This window comes from Vulpes lagopus, chromosome 16, assembly GCF_018345385.1.
Source record: "Vulpes lagopus strain Blue_001 chromosome 16, ASM1834538v1, whole genome shotgun sequence".
NCBI classification, from domain to species: Eukaryota; Metazoa; Chordata; class Mammalia; order Carnivora; family Canidae; genus Vulpes; species Vulpes lagopus.
Genome location: NC_054839.1, coordinates 31,049,507 through 31,068,736, shown reverse-complemented (window position 1 = coordinate 31,068,736; position 19,230 = coordinate 31,049,507). Strand labels below are relative to the sequence as shown.

At 33.8% G+C, this 19,230-nt stretch overlaps 1 protein-coding gene across 1 annotated transcript in view; it reads right to left on the bottom strand.

The window, feature by feature from the left end:
• Window positions 1-19,230, bottom strand: part of MYCBP2 (MYC binding protein 2) — a 262,243-nt gene that overhangs the window by 43,319 nt on the left and 199,694 nt on the right. The window contains exons 55-58 of the mRNA XM_041731051.1: window positions 6,950-8,593; window positions 5,699-5,868; window positions 4,500-4,744; window positions 2,389-2,556 (exon numbers count right to left, since the gene is read on the bottom strand). Of these exons, the coding sequence (XP_041586985.1) occupies window positions 2,389-2,556; window positions 4,500-4,744; window positions 5,699-5,868; window positions 6,950-8,593 (2,227 nt within the window). The remainder of the gene's footprint in view (window positions 1-2,388; window positions 2,557-4,499; window positions 4,745-5,698; window positions 5,869-6,949; window positions 8,594-19,230) is intronic.

Sequence of the window (19,230 nt, the reverse complement as noted above, 5' to 3'; positions counted from 1 at the left end):
GTTTTTTAGAACATGCATTATTTGATTAATGCATTATTTGGTTCTAAGATTCTCGAGATATTTTATGATTTCAGTATGTCTGATTAACTGGGTAAACCTTCCAAAGTAGTATTTTCTTTCTTCTGAAGCTTTAGAGATATTGTTTCACATTTTTTCTTTCATTCAGAGTTGTGCAACAGAAGTCTGAGTTCAGACTAACTTTTCCTTTTGCAAGATGACTTCTTTTCCTCTGCTCAGATAGTTGAAAAGTTCTTACAGGTTTTTCCCTTGGAATTTCTGTATCTTAAGCTATTTTTTTAAGTTCAGCTATTCTTCACAGTCACCTCCTATAAAAATTGCCTTTTAATCTGGAAATTCAATACTTTATTATTTGGGAATTTTTTTTCTTAGTTTTAGATACATTTTCAAATATATTGGTTGGTTTAAAAATACCAATTATTTTCATGTTGTATTGTTCTGTTTCCATACCTGTTATCTTCATTCTAACTGCTATAATTTCTTTACCCTTTTACTCTTTACTCACTGTGATTATTTCAGATTTTTCCTTTATGTCAATCATTCAATTTACTATTCTAAACATTTTATTAGTCTTATAATGGTGTTGATTTGGTCTTCACTCTGTCTTGGTAGCTCTGTGATATATCCTTTTAACCCATTCTGTTTTTTATCTCATTCTCCCATTGTTTCATTAAATATATGCCATTATCAAATTTTTCAGTACAGCAGAATAAAACAGAAATGTTCTTTTCTTCCTTGAGAGAGTTTTCCTTCAGATTGGGTTCTTCATCTGACTTTCATGAGATACTATTTATTTTCCTTTTGATAATATTTTAAAGTAAGCAGCTCTGTCTGGGTCTTTTGTTTTGATAAAGTATCAGTGGATTTCCCTAGAAATCATTTTCCATACTATTTGACACCTGCTTTTTTTCCCCTTCTAGAGAGAACTTGAAATTCTATTGAATATTCTATACCAGGAACATTACACTGAGATGAGTATCTATCCTCTTTCTGTGGCAGTATTCCCTGGCACTTTGGATTGTTGCTTCACTTCAGCATGGAACTGTGGGAAATAGGATTCCCTAGATGTCCACTTTCTTCTGTGATACTAGTGATGAACTGAGGGCTTCTACATTAGATGATTTTATCTTGACTATGATATTCATGATACACAGAATATTCTATGATATTCCAAGATACATGGAAACTTCTTTTCACTGTCTTTACCTAGAAGTTTATGCCACTTTATTTTAATCCTAAAGGGTAACAACAATCCAATGAATCACATTTATCAGACTAGTCTCAACATGGTTTATAACTCTTAAAAAAAATCTCCCTCCTTTAGAGATACTTTATTATCTTTAAAGATATAAAAGGCTATCCTTTACTCTTTGTAGAAAATTTTATTGATTTTTAATCTTTGTAGAAAATTTTAAAAGCAGCTCAAGAATAACTCTGATGAATAATCCACACAGTTGGGTGGAAATGTTGCAAGTATTTTTGATGTAAAAATACTAATTTGGATATATGAGTTCTATTGTGTGTATTAAAATAGCTGTTATATTATTAGCTTATAATTATAACTGCATAGTATTAACACAGTGGCATATCTTAATAAGCAGCACGTTTTTTCTCATTTATAGCAAATTTCTTCCTTTCCAATGATAATGTGTCTGCAATTACTCATGCCTGATATCTTGATGCTATCCTAAACGTATCTTTTCAATTACCCAGTTAGCCAAGAAGCCCCATTGGTTTTTACTAGAAAATATTTTTTATCTATTTTTTTAAATAATCATTGCCAACATAATTCAACTCCACACAGTGAAAATCTTTGACTAAATTTATAAGCTCCCCAATTGACACTGTGAGACTATCTTTGCATTTTTATCCTGCAGTTCCTCCTCCAAAAAGTCCTAGTGGTACCCTAATTCCCTCTGCATTATATTTATATGCTTTCATTCAGTTTTTAAGGAGGTCTTTACACTGATACTACCACCATACCTAAGTGGGTGGTAGATTGTATGCAATAATCTGGTAAGTTCAAGATTTCTTTTTGGTGCTACTTCTCCCATGAAACTTTCTCTAAGCACTGCCTCAAAGTGACTTTTCTTTAGTCTGATTTATTACAGCACTAAATGATACAATATCATATAATGGAATCCTTCATTATTACTTCATTACTTGGTCTTTTCTTTCCAACTACTCTGCCTCTGCCTTATTCATGTATGTATGCTTTTTCTTACTGCTCTAATACTTAGCAGTGCTGACTCATTGTCCTTCTGGAGATGGAAGGATATACAAAAGAACTTCAAAAGACTTCTTTTCTAGTTTAAAGTCTTTCTCCCACCAAATACTGGCTATTCAACAGAGAGGAGAGAATTGAAATACCTTGGTGGCATAGACTTCATATTGCTCTCTGGCTCTTCAAATACATTAGGACTTGCATCAGGGGTTACAGATATGTACGGGGCAGGTACAGATGTTGAACGTAGATATCTCATTTCATCCTGGAATAGGTTGTCATCTTGATAGCCCACAAAATTTTCATGATGATGCCTGCATTAAATCAAACCCAGTAGCTTCAAGTAGGATGGCACCATACTTTTCATTTTTAATCTCTTTTATAAAAGTAAAACAGCACATGTAATTCAAATAGGGTGAAGTACTAAAATACTCATAGATGTCAGTAGGAGGAAATAAAAGTCTGACAACTTCACACATCAATATTCCAGGTACCACAAACATTTCAAATCCAAAACTGAACTCATTTTCTTTTATTTTGAGAACTTTTCCATCCTTGAGTTTTTGAGTGATCCCACCAACTACCCAGGTGCCTAGGCCAAAGTATCTTGGTGTTGTGGTAGGCCTAGACCTCAACTGTGACCAGCTGTGATCACTCAGCCCTGTGAATACTAGGTTTCTTCTCTTCTGATTCCCCATCATCACTGCCCTGGTTCAGGCTCATGTTTCTTGCATGGACTATTTAAATATAATCGGTCACCTTTTTTGGTAGGAACATATGTAAGAATCAAATGTTCCATGGAGTGGTGTGGGTGTGGGTGTCCATTCCCCAGAGGGCTAAAAATATAAAATCCATAATTATGGTAGAGTGGCATTTTTTTAAACATGTTTTACAATTTGATTCTTTCCTTTTCAAACCGGAACAAAGAGTTATTAGCCTAAGTTTACTAAGTGGCCTGACTGAAGATAAAGATTTGTTGCATTTAGCACACTTAACGATTTCTACCTTGGTCTCCAATGTATTTAGTATCATATTCTCATTTTGTTTCCTATTCATTTTATTAAAGTACAAGGCACAAAATTAAAAAAAATATATATATAATTTTGCTATGGAGAGGACAACACTACCATAATAGAACTGTTGGTTGGCAAGCTATTCCTGTAGGCAATTTCCAGAAATCTTCATTTGACAGCTCTTGAAAAAAGTCTGAATTTGGTATATCAAAGGCTGTTTATAATGCCAGTGTATAATGTATGGAAGTATAGGCTGTACAACTCAAGTTCAATATAGGAAAATAGTATACTATTAACAGGCTTCCTCCACCTTCAGTTATATCCTTTATGAAGTTTCCATGTTCGAAGCAGAGTAATCTTCTAATTGCAAATCAGTTTATGCATTTCCCTGTTTAATATTCCTTAACTGTTTTCCCTGTATATGGGATAAAATCCAAACTTAGCATGGGCTATAGGGCCCCACAAGACCTGGCCTTAGGTAACTATTTCTAGGGCATTTCACATGTTTCATATGTAATGCTATTTCATATTTGTCTTCACACATGTGCTTTACTCTGTGAGGAACTGCTATCTTCCATCACCTAGTTGATTGATTTCTATTTATCTTTCAAGACTGCTAAAGTGTCAGATCCTCTGGGAACCTTTCCTGATTTCCTTGGAAAGATTCAGGTACTCTCCATCCTTTATGCTCTAACAGCATTGTATGCATACTTCTATTATAGAACTTCCTCATAAACATTTTCAATGTTTCCTTTACAGGTCTGTCCTACCACCAGAGTGTAAGCATGTGGAAGTCAGGATTTTATTATATTCATCTTGGTGTCTTCAAGTTCTAAAACAAAGTTGTTAACCAGCTAACTAACATTTAAATGCTAACAGAATGAATAATTTAAAAAAATGAAAGATTTCAGTAGCAAATTGTTTCTTTCCATTGATACCAACTATCAATAGACTGAAGTCAGCTTTCCAAAAGTAAAAGATAGCTGAAGTCTTAGTTTCTAAGATATTTTGTATTAATAATACAAACTGATAGAATATTTACATGAGTTTTTAAATACTTACTACCATAAAATATGTACCCTACCGGTTATATATCGGTCAAGGCAACTCACAAAGTAAATTCCCAGAGATCTCTTTATTGTACACAAAAGGTAATGTAGTGTGGGTATTCAGAGCATGATATTAATCAACAATGGCTATCAATCCCAAGTGATTAAAAAAAAAAAACCAGCAAGTTATATTACCTAGCTAATGTCTGCAGATAGAGACAAGGCATTTTAACGGGAAGATCCTCAGAAATGCCCTCTTTCACGCTGGGAAGATGAGATTGAAATGGCTTTGTAGGATGGTAACACAGAATGCTTGGCTCTGCTGCACTGCTCAGCGACAGTAGGAAGAGCGCATTTGCTTTAATCACTTGGTGAGCTTCCATAGTGGGCAAAGCACGAGGAGTCTTGACTTGCATTGGCTTCCTCCTGGATTGTTTCACCTGCCAAAAAAACCTCCCTAGTGATCTTTTCCTACTTATATTCAAATTTTAAATTTCCTAACCTAAATACTGTGAGTTTCTAATAGAAATTATTAAACACTTATAGAACTATTTTAAAATAATAATGATTACCAAAAGTAACATTCACTTTTTGCTTTTTCTGAACTGTCTGAAATTATTTTATTTATTTATTTATTTTAAAGATTTACTTATTTAATGATAGACAGAGAGAGAGAGAGAGAGAGAGGGAGAGGGAGAGGCAGAGACACAGGAGGAGGGAGAAGCAGGCTCCATGCCGGGAGGCCGATGTGGGACTCAATCCCAGGACTCCAGGATCGTGCCCTGGGCCAAAGGCAAGCGCCAAACCGCTGAGCCACCCAGGGATCCCTGAAATTATTTTATTTTGAACATAAACTATTTTTCTTTCCTTGGGGGTGGGGGGAACGCAAACACCTAACTATAAAATGTAATTTTATAAAGAGTAAATTGTGTGTGTGTGTGTGTGTGTGTGCATGTGTTTGGCAAAATTTTTAGTTAGATGTGCCTCTAGTTCCCATGACACCCATAACATAGTTAAAGGTTAAGAAAAAGAGGAGATAAGGAGTAGAAAATAGAAAAGGAAAAGGGAAGAAAAGAGAGTTCAGATAAAGGTGAAGAGGGAAAGCTATGTATATGTGTAGAATAGCACACCATTAATAATAAAGAATTACATAGTAAACATTGTCAGTAAGGTATATGTGCCACGCTAGTTTTGTATTATCCTGATAGAATTTACTTTTGTAATTAAAAATAACTAACCTAGTACAAATATTAAACTTGTATATTATTACTATTATAAAAACTGATCTTTAACATCAATTCTGTGGAGTTATCTAATATTGTTTGATGATAAACAGCGATTTTATAAGATTTATTCTTATTACTAACAGTATAACCGGAACAGAATAAAAATACCTTCTCCCTTGCAGCAGCCTGTTTTTCACGGAGGTATTTTTCTCTACAGCGATCACATACCAGATACCAAGTGCTTCCTCCAATGCCCCCATCACCACAGTTACCAGCCCATCCTCCACAAAAATGCCCAATGCTATTGTAACCTTGTCCACCAGCATACCGGCCGCAACCTAGAAACAAAAGCAAAAATAACAGTTTAAGTGTCCTTAGCAATCTGATCCTTGACACTTACCCATGAGTGATGATTTACTTTCCCAAAGTAAGCAAAATACTTAATCAAGTATTTGACTTTTCTTTTCAGGCTATTAACTGCATTAGAAAAATTGCATGCTTGTCCAAAACTAACCAATTAAATTATGCCTGAAATATTGGAGATACTCTATACAGGCAGAAAAAAAAAGAAAGATATAGGTACATTTAGATTATTGACATATGCCAATAAGATTGGACAAAACGGGTATAAAACATTCAGTAAGAATGATATATTTTAAGGAACCACATATTTTATAAAACATTTCAGGTGTAGTATGTAAAAAGAAAAAATTTAACAAAATTCATAATAGGTGAATTTTGGAATACTTATCAACTGTTAAAGAAATCCTACATTTATCTAAAATACAGTCTTCTGATTAAACAGCTGAGATCAGTTCCATAGGAAAATGCCCAAGGAAATCAGTATAGTCTAATTTAATTTACAATTTTTAATAGGCAAATACTAAAATTGAAGGAGACCTAATACTGGGATTTTTCCTATGTGTGTGGACATGTCATTATTTCTATTGTACCTTAAAAAGTATCCTTTGGGTAACACATAAAACATTTAAAAATAAAGTGTTCCAGACTGTGATATATTAAGATGCCATTATGCTATACTGTATAAGAAATTACCACAGTATAAGAAATTCTACCTATTTTCCACAAAAACAATACTGATGATGCATTTTAAATAAAGTTTCCCGGGATGCCTGGGTGGCTCAGTGGTTGAGCATCAGCCTCTGGCTCAGGGTGTGATCCTGGAATTTGGATCCAGTCCCACATCGGGCTCCCTACATGGAGCCTGCTTCTCCCTCTGCCTATGCTCTGCTTCTCTCTGTGTCTCTCATGAATAAATAAATAAGATCTTAAAAAAAAGTTTCCCTTTAACAATTTATACAGCAGCTCAAGTTAGAAATTATTTAGTTCAGAAAAAAAGTTATTCATTTTTTTTTTTATACAAAGTACTTATAATACAGATTCAAGAATACTGTTTACCTGGGTGAGCCTGTCTCATGTGATAGGTCACTGGGTATGGATGGGATTCTCCACACAGCTCACAGATGGTATCTTTCTCTGGTCCTCCCACTGCCAGCTGGGCCATCTCACCAAACAAATTACCCCTGGGCCGAACTTCTGTCTTTTCCTTTTTCTTTTTGTCTTTTTTGGCCTTCTTATTCTCTTTTTCACACTCTTTCTTTTTAAGGACTGCACAAGAACCGGGACTTGGAAAAATCATATTCTGGGAAGCTGCTTTGATAGTGGCCAAAGAGATATCTTCCCAAAAAGCTACTAAATGTTGTAAAGTTAAGGGAAGAGGAGATTTGGACTTCATCGGGTGGTGCATGGACATTTCAAAAGTGGCTTCAGTTTTCCCATCCTCACATTTTTCATGCAGGGGCGGTTCTTTAAGCATAGACAACACCTTATTTTTGTTGATACTACCCATTTTAGATATATCTGGTCCATGGGGTGCAATATTAAACATATTTAGTGCAGATGATATCTCCAATGAATGTCTATTTTTTAATTTGGTTTCCTTTTCTTCTGTAGGCTGTTGACTGTTTAAACTATTTCTTATAGGAGCATGTTCTTTGGAAAGTTCAGGATTAAATTTTAGGAAAGAGGAACAAGCCATTGCATCGTGTACTATGCCTTCATGCCACAGGAAAGAAGCAAAGACTGCTCTGGCACACTCCGCCACAGAAGGAGACATGGCTTGCTTGGCTGGCTCTAAAGGTTTAGATCCATCTCCTTTAAAGAGAAAGCTAGATTTTTCCTTTTTGGGCCTGGTGTGCCTATTAGCACATTTTCTACTTATTTTGGGGGATGCTCTCATTTCCTGTTCATCTTTCAGTGGTGCTTTTCCTATACTGAAATGAACTTTATTTGAACTTTCATCAACACTCTTAAATTCACTGCTTTCATCACAAGTGCTATCTGTTAGACTATTTGTTTTTAAAGTACTTGAAGTGCAGACTTCGACCACCTCACTGTGAAGGTTTTCTTGTACCACGTGGGGAGAAGGAGCTCTATTTTCAGATCCAGGGGAATCTTTAGAATCCTTTGGGACTGGTTTTGGTTTTGGTGATGTTGATCGTCCCCTTAATGGTTCTGTGAGTGGCATTTTCTTCTTGCGTAGAGTATCTGGATCAAGTGTGTAAGAGTCTGATTTGGAACGTTCCCGAGGAGGATCAAGTTTAGTCTTAACAGGAGCAGTGCTTTTCTGAGGTAGATTTTTATCATGTGGTGAGGAGGAGCGTGGAGAACTAGCACCAGATGGGCTAGACCTATTAGCTGGGAGAGTCTTTGGCTTAGGAGATGATGATCGAGAACCTGGCCCTGGGGATTCAGCTCTAAAGCTAGAAGACATCCTCCCATCAGATTTTAGTGTCTGCAAGGTGTTGTGATTGGGGGACAAAGACCTACTATGAGAGTCTGACCTCAACTTTGCAGCATCAGATTTCAACATAAGGGATTCACTAGCTGATAAACCTTCTGTACCCCTTGGCTTCTTCTGATCAGCAGTAGTCCGGCTCACACGTCCCTCAGGTTTAAGTGATCTGCTGTGTTTGGAGGAAAGTTCTGATTTTCCTGATGTAGAGACTGGTCTAGAAGATGTTGAGATAGTTCCTCGGTCACCTGTATGATCCATTTCATAGTGAAACTTGTTAATAAAACTATAACTTACTGACAATATAGCCACTAGATACTAAAATAAAAACATAGCTAAAAAATTTATATTATCATAGACAAAAATACTTGAAGAATAAAGGAACAAAGGGAACTATTTCTCATAAAATTTCTATTGAATCATTATACAATCATTTCCACCAAAAACTATTTTCATGGATGTACAAGAAACTGAACAAACAATACCTATGCATCAGTATGAATTATCCATGATATCTGAATCTCAGCCCTAGTACAATAATTAATTAGAATCTAAATTCAGGGACAGACTAGAAAGAAAAAAGCATAACTAATATTTTTAAATAAGAAATTAGGAAAACCTATGTATTTTAAAATTTAAGTAGTCTGGCTAAATTTCCGGTAGAGTCATACTTCATATCCTTACTAGGATAATGGGACAGATCTTACTAATTAGAAAACTGAATTTATAGATAGATAACATTTATTATTTTCAAGTACACAAATACATACAATTAGGCCAATAAAAAACTGCTTAGGAAACATTCTAATGATTGGATTAGAATTTATAATTAATATATGAATGCCCGAAAGTTATTATTTAATTACCTGTAATTCAGGCAGTCTATTGTTTATAAACAGATTGTATTCTAAAAGTTTATTTAATTAATTAAGTTTAGCTGGTGAGAACTTAGAGCTCATGTCCTCTTGGAAAAAGAACAAATGGCGGGAATCTTCAGAATTAGTAGTTTAAGTCTGAATCATAAGGCCTTGAAATAAGGAGTCAGGAAAATAACAGAAAAAAAGAAAAAGAAAAAAATGTCCCTTTTTCCTAGGCAGAGCACTAGGTATTTCTACAGGGACACCATTTGTTTTTGGCATCCTGGCCCTCATGTCATATCTCTCCTTCCTCATACTTTCCTTTGAGGCATTAAAGCCAGGGTGTCCTTGTCACCAGTAAGTGTTCAACCTACAACATTACCTTTCGTCCCTAAAATAAAAACGTCTACCTTTCATGCATATAGTATTAATTAGTTGTGAGGAGAAAAACAATCTGATTAAAGTGATTCAAGTGGTATTAAAAACTCAAAATCCATAAACCTTGCTAGAAGTATTTACATTTTTTTAAAAAAAGGGTATCTGGTAAATTGAGATAGATCTCTTACCTAGCTATATTGCAGATATTTCTCTCTCTTTTTTAAAGGGATGCAAACCAATCTGGATAATGTAGGGAAATGTCTTTTGGCTGGGTTATGTGCATGTACAAGGGCACATATATGTTTGTAGTCAACACCCTAGTTGTCTATAGGTCAAAGCTGTATTACCACGAAATCTCCCCTCCTAATAAGGTTCATATGGTCCATAAGGACCGGTATCTTTGTCCGTTACTCTTCACTGATATACTGTCAAGAATAGGTATTGGGATATAGTACATGCTCAATAAATACTTTTTCCTTCTGCTATTCCCAAATTTCAGATTCTCTGAAAATTACATTTTTTTATAATTATGACTCCCAAAGCCACAGGGCAGAGTTAACTGTAGCCATTATGGTGTAAGGGTCAGATGCATGCAAGTCTTTTAATTCTGTAGTAAAATAATGCTGTAGGGCAAATAGCCTATCTAAGGCATATTAATGAACAGAACAGTTATTTTAACTGCAATATGTTCAGAATAATTATTCTCATTCTTTGGATGAACAAAATAACTACACTACTATAATGCTCTTCAGTTTCTATAGTTCTTTATTATTCTATCATGAATTTCATTTATCATATGTAGTATGTATTCTTTGTATAAAAAGCGTGTAAGAGACTGGGCTAATTGGAGGGAAAAGTGGTGAAAAAAAACACAATATGGAAAAAAAATTTAGATACTGATGCTCTTGGTAGAACACAGATAAAAAGAAAATCTTGAAAAATAAGTGCTCTCAAACTGTACAAAAGTAGTTTTAATAAACTGCTGCTCATCTTATTGATCTAGTAATAGAGCCATAGAGTTAATTTTATAAACAAATAAATTGTGTTTGGTAGAATTAAACACCAGTCTAGCTCCTTCCACTAATTTTCAATGTGTGATGTTTGGAGTACTATTTTGTTACTTATTTGATACTTAGAAGTGCTTTCATCATCACATTTATTTCAGAAGCTGAACCATATGTAACAGTAAAAGTAGACAAGTAAACAGTAAATCTTTTATGTTTGCCAGCTCTCTAAGAGGTCAATTCATGAATTGAAACAGGTTTGCTTTCTAAATCAAGGTGTGCAATTTCTCATAAAGGGAAATCTCTGTGGTTGGCTGAACTATATGGAATCTTACAAATATCAGGAACACCACTTGTCATACACTAGCAAAAAATGTATGCTATACAAAGGGTTAGACAGTACATGTGCTTGTATACCTCATTTCTTTGCCTCTAGTCGTGGTGAATATTTTCTCAAGATCTGTAAATGGTGATAGCTTTAGGAGTCCAAGTACATAAATAATACAGAATTATTTCTTCCTGAACTGTTAGTTGCCAAATTATAATCATATCCTTTTGAAAAATTTACTTTTCCAAAATATATTTCATCTATTTTTTTTTAAAGAGTGTCATGTTTTGTTTATTAAGTGTGGTAAAACCATGTGCTAAGTAATTAGGTTTTAAAAGTTTTAGAGCATGTAGTATTGGTAAAAACTGTCATGCTGTAGTTGCTTGAAATATCAATACATATAAACAAACACTGTTAAAAATCTTTAGAGCATACATAGTACTTTCACATTCATCACTTAATTTAGTTTAATGATTACATTTATTATCTGTGTTAATAGGCAAAAACTGTCTAGTCTCAATGGAATTCTGAAGAAAAAATAATACAGGACAGGATGGAAATTTAATACATTCAAACAATGTAGTAAACATGTTAAATGTTATGTATTCATTCATTAATGACCTGTGTAATTTTTTCATGCCAAAATCATAAATCATCAGGTTATGTGATACCACACAATTGTTAACATACCATAATATAATACTAAATTGTGCTATGCCATTACTATGTATCAGGTTATACAATAGTATTTTTTGTAGAGATCAGGTTCTACAATACTATTATCCTAAGAATATATAGTATTACTGTCAACTGTAAAAACGATAAAAAGGTTTCACCGATTTTTAAGAAAAAGGAAAATTAGTTGAAAAACTTATGCAATATATTAACCATTGGTGCAAAAATAATTTGATAAAATTTTCTTAAAATACAGGATTTTAAGTTTAATTGAAATTACCTTAAGACAAAAAAATGAGTAGGTGTCACAGTCTCATAAAAGACCAAAAACATATTTTTAAACTGTCTGAAATTTTATCATCATAGTAGTTTGAATATTTCTAAATTTAAAATATTAAAACTAAGTGGCTAAGAAAATGATATTAGGAAGACTCAATGCCAAACGGGACATGTAGGCTTATACCTATGTATCTAATATATGTATATCTATCCTGATAATTAAGTCAAATTAAAAAACTTCAACTTAATTATCAAAGTGTTTTTCATAAAAAAACTAAAAAAAAGGAAAATGACTTAACATTCCACAACAGGAAATAAGTTTGTAAGACTAAACCTATCACATGAGATACTATGTTTTTACAGATCACCATGTGCTTTTTTATGCTTTATATACCATCTTGTTCTGATAAAATATTGACTTTACAACTCCCCAAATCAGGCATTTCATTCTATATATCTATTTTGTTTTTAAAGACCTTAATAGGTTTGAAATTAAGTAAAAGTAATATTTAACCTACAGATAATAATAAACATGCATATCAATTAGGATAATTAGTACCATAATAGTGAATGGACATAATACAAATTACCCCGAAATACCAAATTTTAAATAAAATGATAAACTGTAATCTCAAAAAATGGAATGGGATGGAAATGACTGAGGTGAACTAATAAAACTTTACTGAAACCTCCTATGTTCACTATAAATGGCCCATCCGTGAATGCACGCATACCCACCCTTGAGTTTGTGAGACAGAGATGAGAGAGCAGAGGCAGGCCCAGCTACACCATAAGTTTTGTAAATGCGCTCGCGAGAAGCAAGGTTGTGAGATGGAGATTCTATAGTGGAAAACATTGGCAAAGAAGCAGCACAGATTCAATGGAAAAAAAATTCAGCAGAGAACATAAGCAGAAACAAAGCATTTCAAATGGTATGCACAATCATCTTATTAAAAAGTTTATATCCTGCTAAATTTTCCAACAGGTTTATATTTTTCTAAAATTAAAACTGAAAACAAAGGTCAAATTGATTCAAATTAATAAAGATAGCTCCAAATGCATTGAAAGTTAAGGCTCATCATTCTCATAAATCAAATCTGAACATTCCTTTTTAGACTAATATTTTTTAGCTCAGTTTTCTTTTCTTTGGTGCTCATTTACTTATAAATAAGAGTTTATAAGTAAATTTTCTTTTGTAAACAGTGAAATACAGAAATATTATTTACAAATTAGCATAGCTTCTGTTACCTGGTTTTCTGTATGGACACATGATTGATTTTTCCAGTATGTATGGAAACATTTAGGGTTGACTACTTTCTGAGTCCACCTTTGGTGGGAAATATAAGTGCCACTACCAATATTTAGTGTTTGTTCTGTAGAGACTATTACTGAGATACCAAATTTTGTTTATAAAAAGTTTTGCGACACAAACAAAGCAAAGCAAATTTACAAGTCACTGAAAAATGCCAGACACATTAATGATTTACCATGCAGAAAATGAAGTACTTAAAATTATTTATCTTTTTTTCCAAATAATTAATAGAACCTCTAAACTGTAGTCTTTTAAAAGTAGTATCTAAAAACAAAAATCCATCGGGACGCCTGGGTGGCTCAGTGGTTGAGCACCTGCCTTTAGTAGAGGGTGTGATCCTGGAGTCCCAGGACCACGTCCCACATCAGACACCCTGCATGGAGCCTGCTTCTCCCTCTGCCTATGTCTCTGCCTTCTTTCTCTCTGTGTCTCTCATGAATAAATAAGTAAAATCTTAAAAAAAAAAAAAACCTATCTAAATCTGAAAACAAAACCCATTTTATTTAAAATTTTAACTCATGGTGATGAGAATAAGTGTAATCAATTGAGTTGAAATAAATTCAGGTGGTAAGGAGATAACTTTCATGTTACTGAAACAAAAAAAAAAGATACAACATATGTTTTTTTCTCAAAATAGAAAAAGTAATCACTGACTAGTTTATTAGTGTGGTCAAGATTAAAGATAAACTACTCAGAAGCCAAGAAGTCATTCCATGCAAGGTACTGACTCTATAGTACGTGTTAGACACTGTTCTAGGAATTGAAGATAATAAATTAATAAGATAAATAAATAAGATAAAGAAGATAAATAAGATAAGATAAAGAAGATAAATAAGATAAAGAAGATAAATAAATAAATTCTAGGAATCGAACGAAAATAAAGTCCATGCTCTGATGGAGTTTATCTTCAGGTAAAAGGAGAGATAACAAGCAAATATATATCAAGTGGTAATGATCTCAGGAGCCACAAGCAGGCAGATGCTGAGTGACATTCTATGCTTGGAGAGGACCAGTTATGGAGTGGGGTCCAGAAGAGACAAAGTCCTGGGGCATTCCTAGAAAGACAGAACAGAGGAGAATGCAGAAAAGAGAAATGAATAGTTGATGAGGAAGCAAAATATCCAGCAGAACGTGTTTTAGGGAAAAAAAAAAAAGAGGGAACAGAACTCTGTCACACACTGCTGACAGATCAACTACAATGAGATCCTAGTACTGATGAACAAAAGTGACTAGGGTAACTTTTGTGAATAAGGATTACTGCAAGGACCCTTGCAGTAGTTCAAGATAGAAAGGTAGGCATGCATGGAGAGATGGGATATACGTGCCCTCAACTCATCATCTAAGTTAAAAAAAAAAATAAGATTTTAATGTTTTTGAGCAACCTTGTTTTTGAAATACATAAAACCTCAAAGGTAACCAGGCACTGCAAAAGGAATTCTGCTATTTAAATCTCATATAATACAAAATCTGCAACTCTCACTGAAAATATCAGTTAGGGGGTGTCAGCTTTCTAATGGAAAAGTTAATTCAAGAGGAATTCAAACTGCAAATGTAAGGATATGGTCTTGTGGTTTGCTTGTTAAAATCTGTGAAGACCAGGGTTTAGTAGGACATAGGAGCAGGAATCGGAATACTATCTTAACTGGAAGCACCCATAAACATAAGTATGAAAAACAAGGCACTTTGTAAGATAAGATGTTAGAAGTTTAAGGACAAGCTCCTGGAAAAGATTTTTAAGCCCCAACAGCTTTAAAGTCTTTTCAATATGTTACAAAGCCAAGAGAGATTGAATTCCTAGGTATGATTCACAGTGAATAAGAAGAAACATTTTTTGAAAGTCTACAAAAGGTTACTGTTAAATACCTAAAGAAATTAAGCTGTGACTACAGACAGCGCTTGTTCTATGCATTTAATTTTTACAAAATTTGCTCATACTTGAACATAGTTTGATATAGTTAACTTTTTAAAAGATTTATATTTTTCCTCTTAAAAAGAAAAACGATCCTTAAAATATACACCAATATCTATGCACAAAAGAAAGTCAATAAATTTTCAGGCAATTTGTTGGAAACTAAATCATATTAAAATATCATTTTATAGGCAAAACAACCAATTATTAAATTCACCTCTGTGGAATTTTGATTATTTTGGGTGCAACATATAGTTCACTAAAGAGAGTATTAAAAACAATATAAAAACAGGATTTTCCTCCAGTACTCATTTGAAGTCAGTGTTGTGTGTTTGGTATAAAATATCCCTTTATTAACTACACAGTTCTTTATGTGTCATTTATTCTTTGTTTTGGACCCCAACCATTAAGTTCCCTGGGGAACTTAGTTCATTTTCTGATCACGGCAACTTTGAGTTCACTATAAATTGTACTTAAAAAAATCACTCCCTAGATACTGATAATAATAAAAAATAGACAGTATACTTTAGTTTACAATAAGAAAAGCATTCTTGTTTCAGTTTAACAAGGATAAATTGTGGTTTTGTTATGAATATTAGAACCTTGACCTTGTCATTGGAAACATAAACTGGAAGAATCAAGGAACATGTCACCATCTGGTGGCAGCACAGAAAACTGTAGTTCTGGGATTTAAAACGGTTTTTATACTCTTTTTCATTGTTAAATCAACAATTAAGCAATGATCAGAAATGTTAAACAGAGTATTAGAAGGGACACTATGTTTCAAATACATTTAAGAGGTCACGTGTGTCTAACTGCATCACCTATGTCACTATTCCTGATATCAGACAGGGGAAGTAATATTCATGGAAATTTTTCCACAGAATATCCTTTAGGAGGCTACAAATAGCTGGCAGAAATAATCTTCAGCATCTATTTTTGCTTCTCTTGTTTTTTCTTAATCCTAAGGAAGCAATACAGCAGTTATGAATTTTATAGTCTCAGTAAAATTACTAAATGCAATCCTAACATAGCTACTTGAAACAATTTAAGGAAGTTTTATAAATAAATCTATGATAACTCAAATTTCACTGTATTCTGTTCTACATTTATGTGTGTGTATATATTTTTAAAATGTAGAAAATAAATCTAATTCTATAGATCCTTCACAAGCAATGATCATAAAATTTCACTGAGTTTACAGTAGAATGATAGGGACAGTGTTCCTGACCTTCTTTGCCTGATTTAAATCCCAGTACTGTACATTTGTATCCTGCTCTCAATAACACTTCAGATATTTTTGTATAGATGTATAGTATAGATGCCTACAGTAGGCAATAAAAGGTGAGGTCGAATCTGATATTCTGGAAATTATTTTAAAATTATCTATTTTTAAAGATGTAAAAAACCCTAGTTTATTGGTTCTTGAGAATATTTAAGTTAAACATTCAACCTGACCAAAAAGATGTGTGACCAAACAACATGCAGATAAAAAAATAAGTATAATTATAATTCCCACTTCTGTCTACTAATTTTTTGGAGGATTTAAGATACGGTGATATTAATAATTACATACTCTTAGCTAGCAGCTGTCTGGATGGAAGACTTTAGATGCAATATCTTTGCATGATCAGTATATACAGAATCCTAGTAAATGTATCAGGAAAAAAGCTGGATTATGAGAATGCTAAAGGAGTTTAAGAAATGGAATAGGAAATAAAACTTATTCACATTAATGCTAGTATACTAAATGAATTATAAATAATGAAAGCTAGAAGAAAAATTCCAACTGAGGGATAAAACAAACAAGCTTTTCATGAGAATGTAACATTAACCCCCATGATAAGAAAGTCGAAAGGAAGATGGATGAAAATCTGTAAGGTGGATAACCCCCAAAATACAATGTGTTTCTGAATGACTTCTACATATAACTGCACCTGCCTAAAGCATACTCATGGCATATTACTAAATACATAGTAAATTCCAAGTAACTATGGTTTAGGGATGTAAGAGGGGGAAGCATATCATTTCAGAGTTTGTGATGCCAGAGATAGGAAAATTCTGAGCAAAATTTGGTGGGTCTGTATCTTGGGCCTTAGAAAGAATAATTTCAAAAAGTTCCATGAAAAGGTTATTAGTCCTTAAGCAATAGTGTGAGGCACAATAGGGCTGGGGATACTCTCAAAAATAAAAATCTGGCTCGCCACAGACTTCTTACTCATGAAGCAAAAAATGGTAACTATAGATCAAAGAAATCAGACACTTTGTCCAGGTTCATTTCATGTTAACTACATCCTGCCTTCAGATGGACACAATACTTATGTAGCACAAAGACAGCTAAAACCCAAACCAAAACAAAAAGGCTTTTAGGAAGATACTTATGTTTGAAGAAAGAAAAAAAGAGCAGGCACATAAATACAAGGTTCCATTCATGCCACACCTTCATCGTGGGCAGGTAAGCAAATGGACCAATTCTGTAGTATGATTACAATCTACAATAGAAAGGACCTCTAAGTCTTGGAAACAAAGCTGGCTTTTATACTAACATTTATAGTAATATGTAAAAATAGTGTTACTAGATGAAGAACCAATCTCAAGACAAGTCATAAAGTTATGCTGTAAAAATGTACACTGAGGGGTCGCTAGGAAACCTCAATGGTCTCTTTCCAAACTCTTTCTTGCTCTTTCTTCCACAATGAGAATAAACTGCTCTCTCTCTCAGGCTGTGACTTCCTCCAATCTTCCTTGGAGCATAAGAGATGTTAGGTGTTTGCATCAAAAGGCAATATTGATACCAGCAAATAACATTTACCAGGCACTCCACTTTACAAATGGAGTAAACTGGGCTCAGATTAAGTAACCTAATACATAAAACTAATAAGTGGCTGGCGGGTGGGGGGTCGGGGGAACACCTAGGTGGCTCAGGGGTTGAGCTTCTGCCTTCAGCTCAGGTCATGATCCTGGGGTCCTGGGACCTAGTCCCGCACTGGGCTTCCTGTGGGGAGCCTGTTTCTTCCTCTGCTATGTCTCTCTGTGTCTCTCATGAATAAAAAAATAAAATCTTTAAAAAAACAAAGTGGCTGGAGGGGAAATTTGAATTTTAAGAATTTCTACAACTTCACTTCTATAAGCTAAATAAACACAGTGCTTTACTATATTTAGTATTCTCAAATGTAAATAAATATGCATGCAGACACTCAAGTAGCCCTTTTTAGTCACATTTAGCAATTTTGGTCTCATTTAAGAATGTGACCTACAGGTATAATAGAAAAACTCCTGTTGTAAGGTAACCTTAAGGTTTCCTATCTGAGTGTGAAAGTCCTGTCAAAATAACAGAATAACCTAACAAACTAACATTTATTACATGATACATGTTTAAAATGTCTGGGAGAATAGTAAATTTTCTTCATTATTTTTTTTATAAGAAAAATAAAAACAAACTATTTAGCCTTCTGGACAGTGGATATAAAATGCCTATGTTAAACACAGTCATTGGAATAGTTTCTCAGTTGGAGGATCTTGCTTAAATATAAACTCAGAATTATCATAACTCAGTATAAATTCAGAATTATTTGACATTGTACTATCATACTATAGTCTTTTTAATTAGTACTAAAATATTCTTCCTCCTCTTTGAAGATGTACTGTGAGTAAATACTGGAATGTCTATCATAAAATAACAAGAAATACATGATCTTAAATTCACAGTTTACACCAAAGAAAGTGATAAATCTTAGGCATTTACAGTCAATAAATATTCCTTCAATACCTATGATTTGTAAGGCTCAGTCAAGGGCTATGGGACGGAAAATGATGCTTTCAAAAGGAATGAGTAAAGATAGTGAAAATAAGGGATGCCTGGGTGGCTCAGCGGCTGAGCGTCTGCCTTTGGCTCAGGGTGTGATCCTGGAGTCCTGGGATTCAGTCCCACATCGGGCTTCATGCATGGAGCCTGCTTCTCCCTCTTTCTTCTACTTCTGCCTATGTCTCTGCCTCTCTCTATGTCTCTCATGAATAAATCAATATTTTTTTTAAAAGATAGTGAAAATAACAGGGGTAATATTCTTACAGAAAAGCAGGCAGAGATATAATTCTCCACCTCAGTTCACTAGAACCTTATTACAAAATTGCTTACTAATTCTA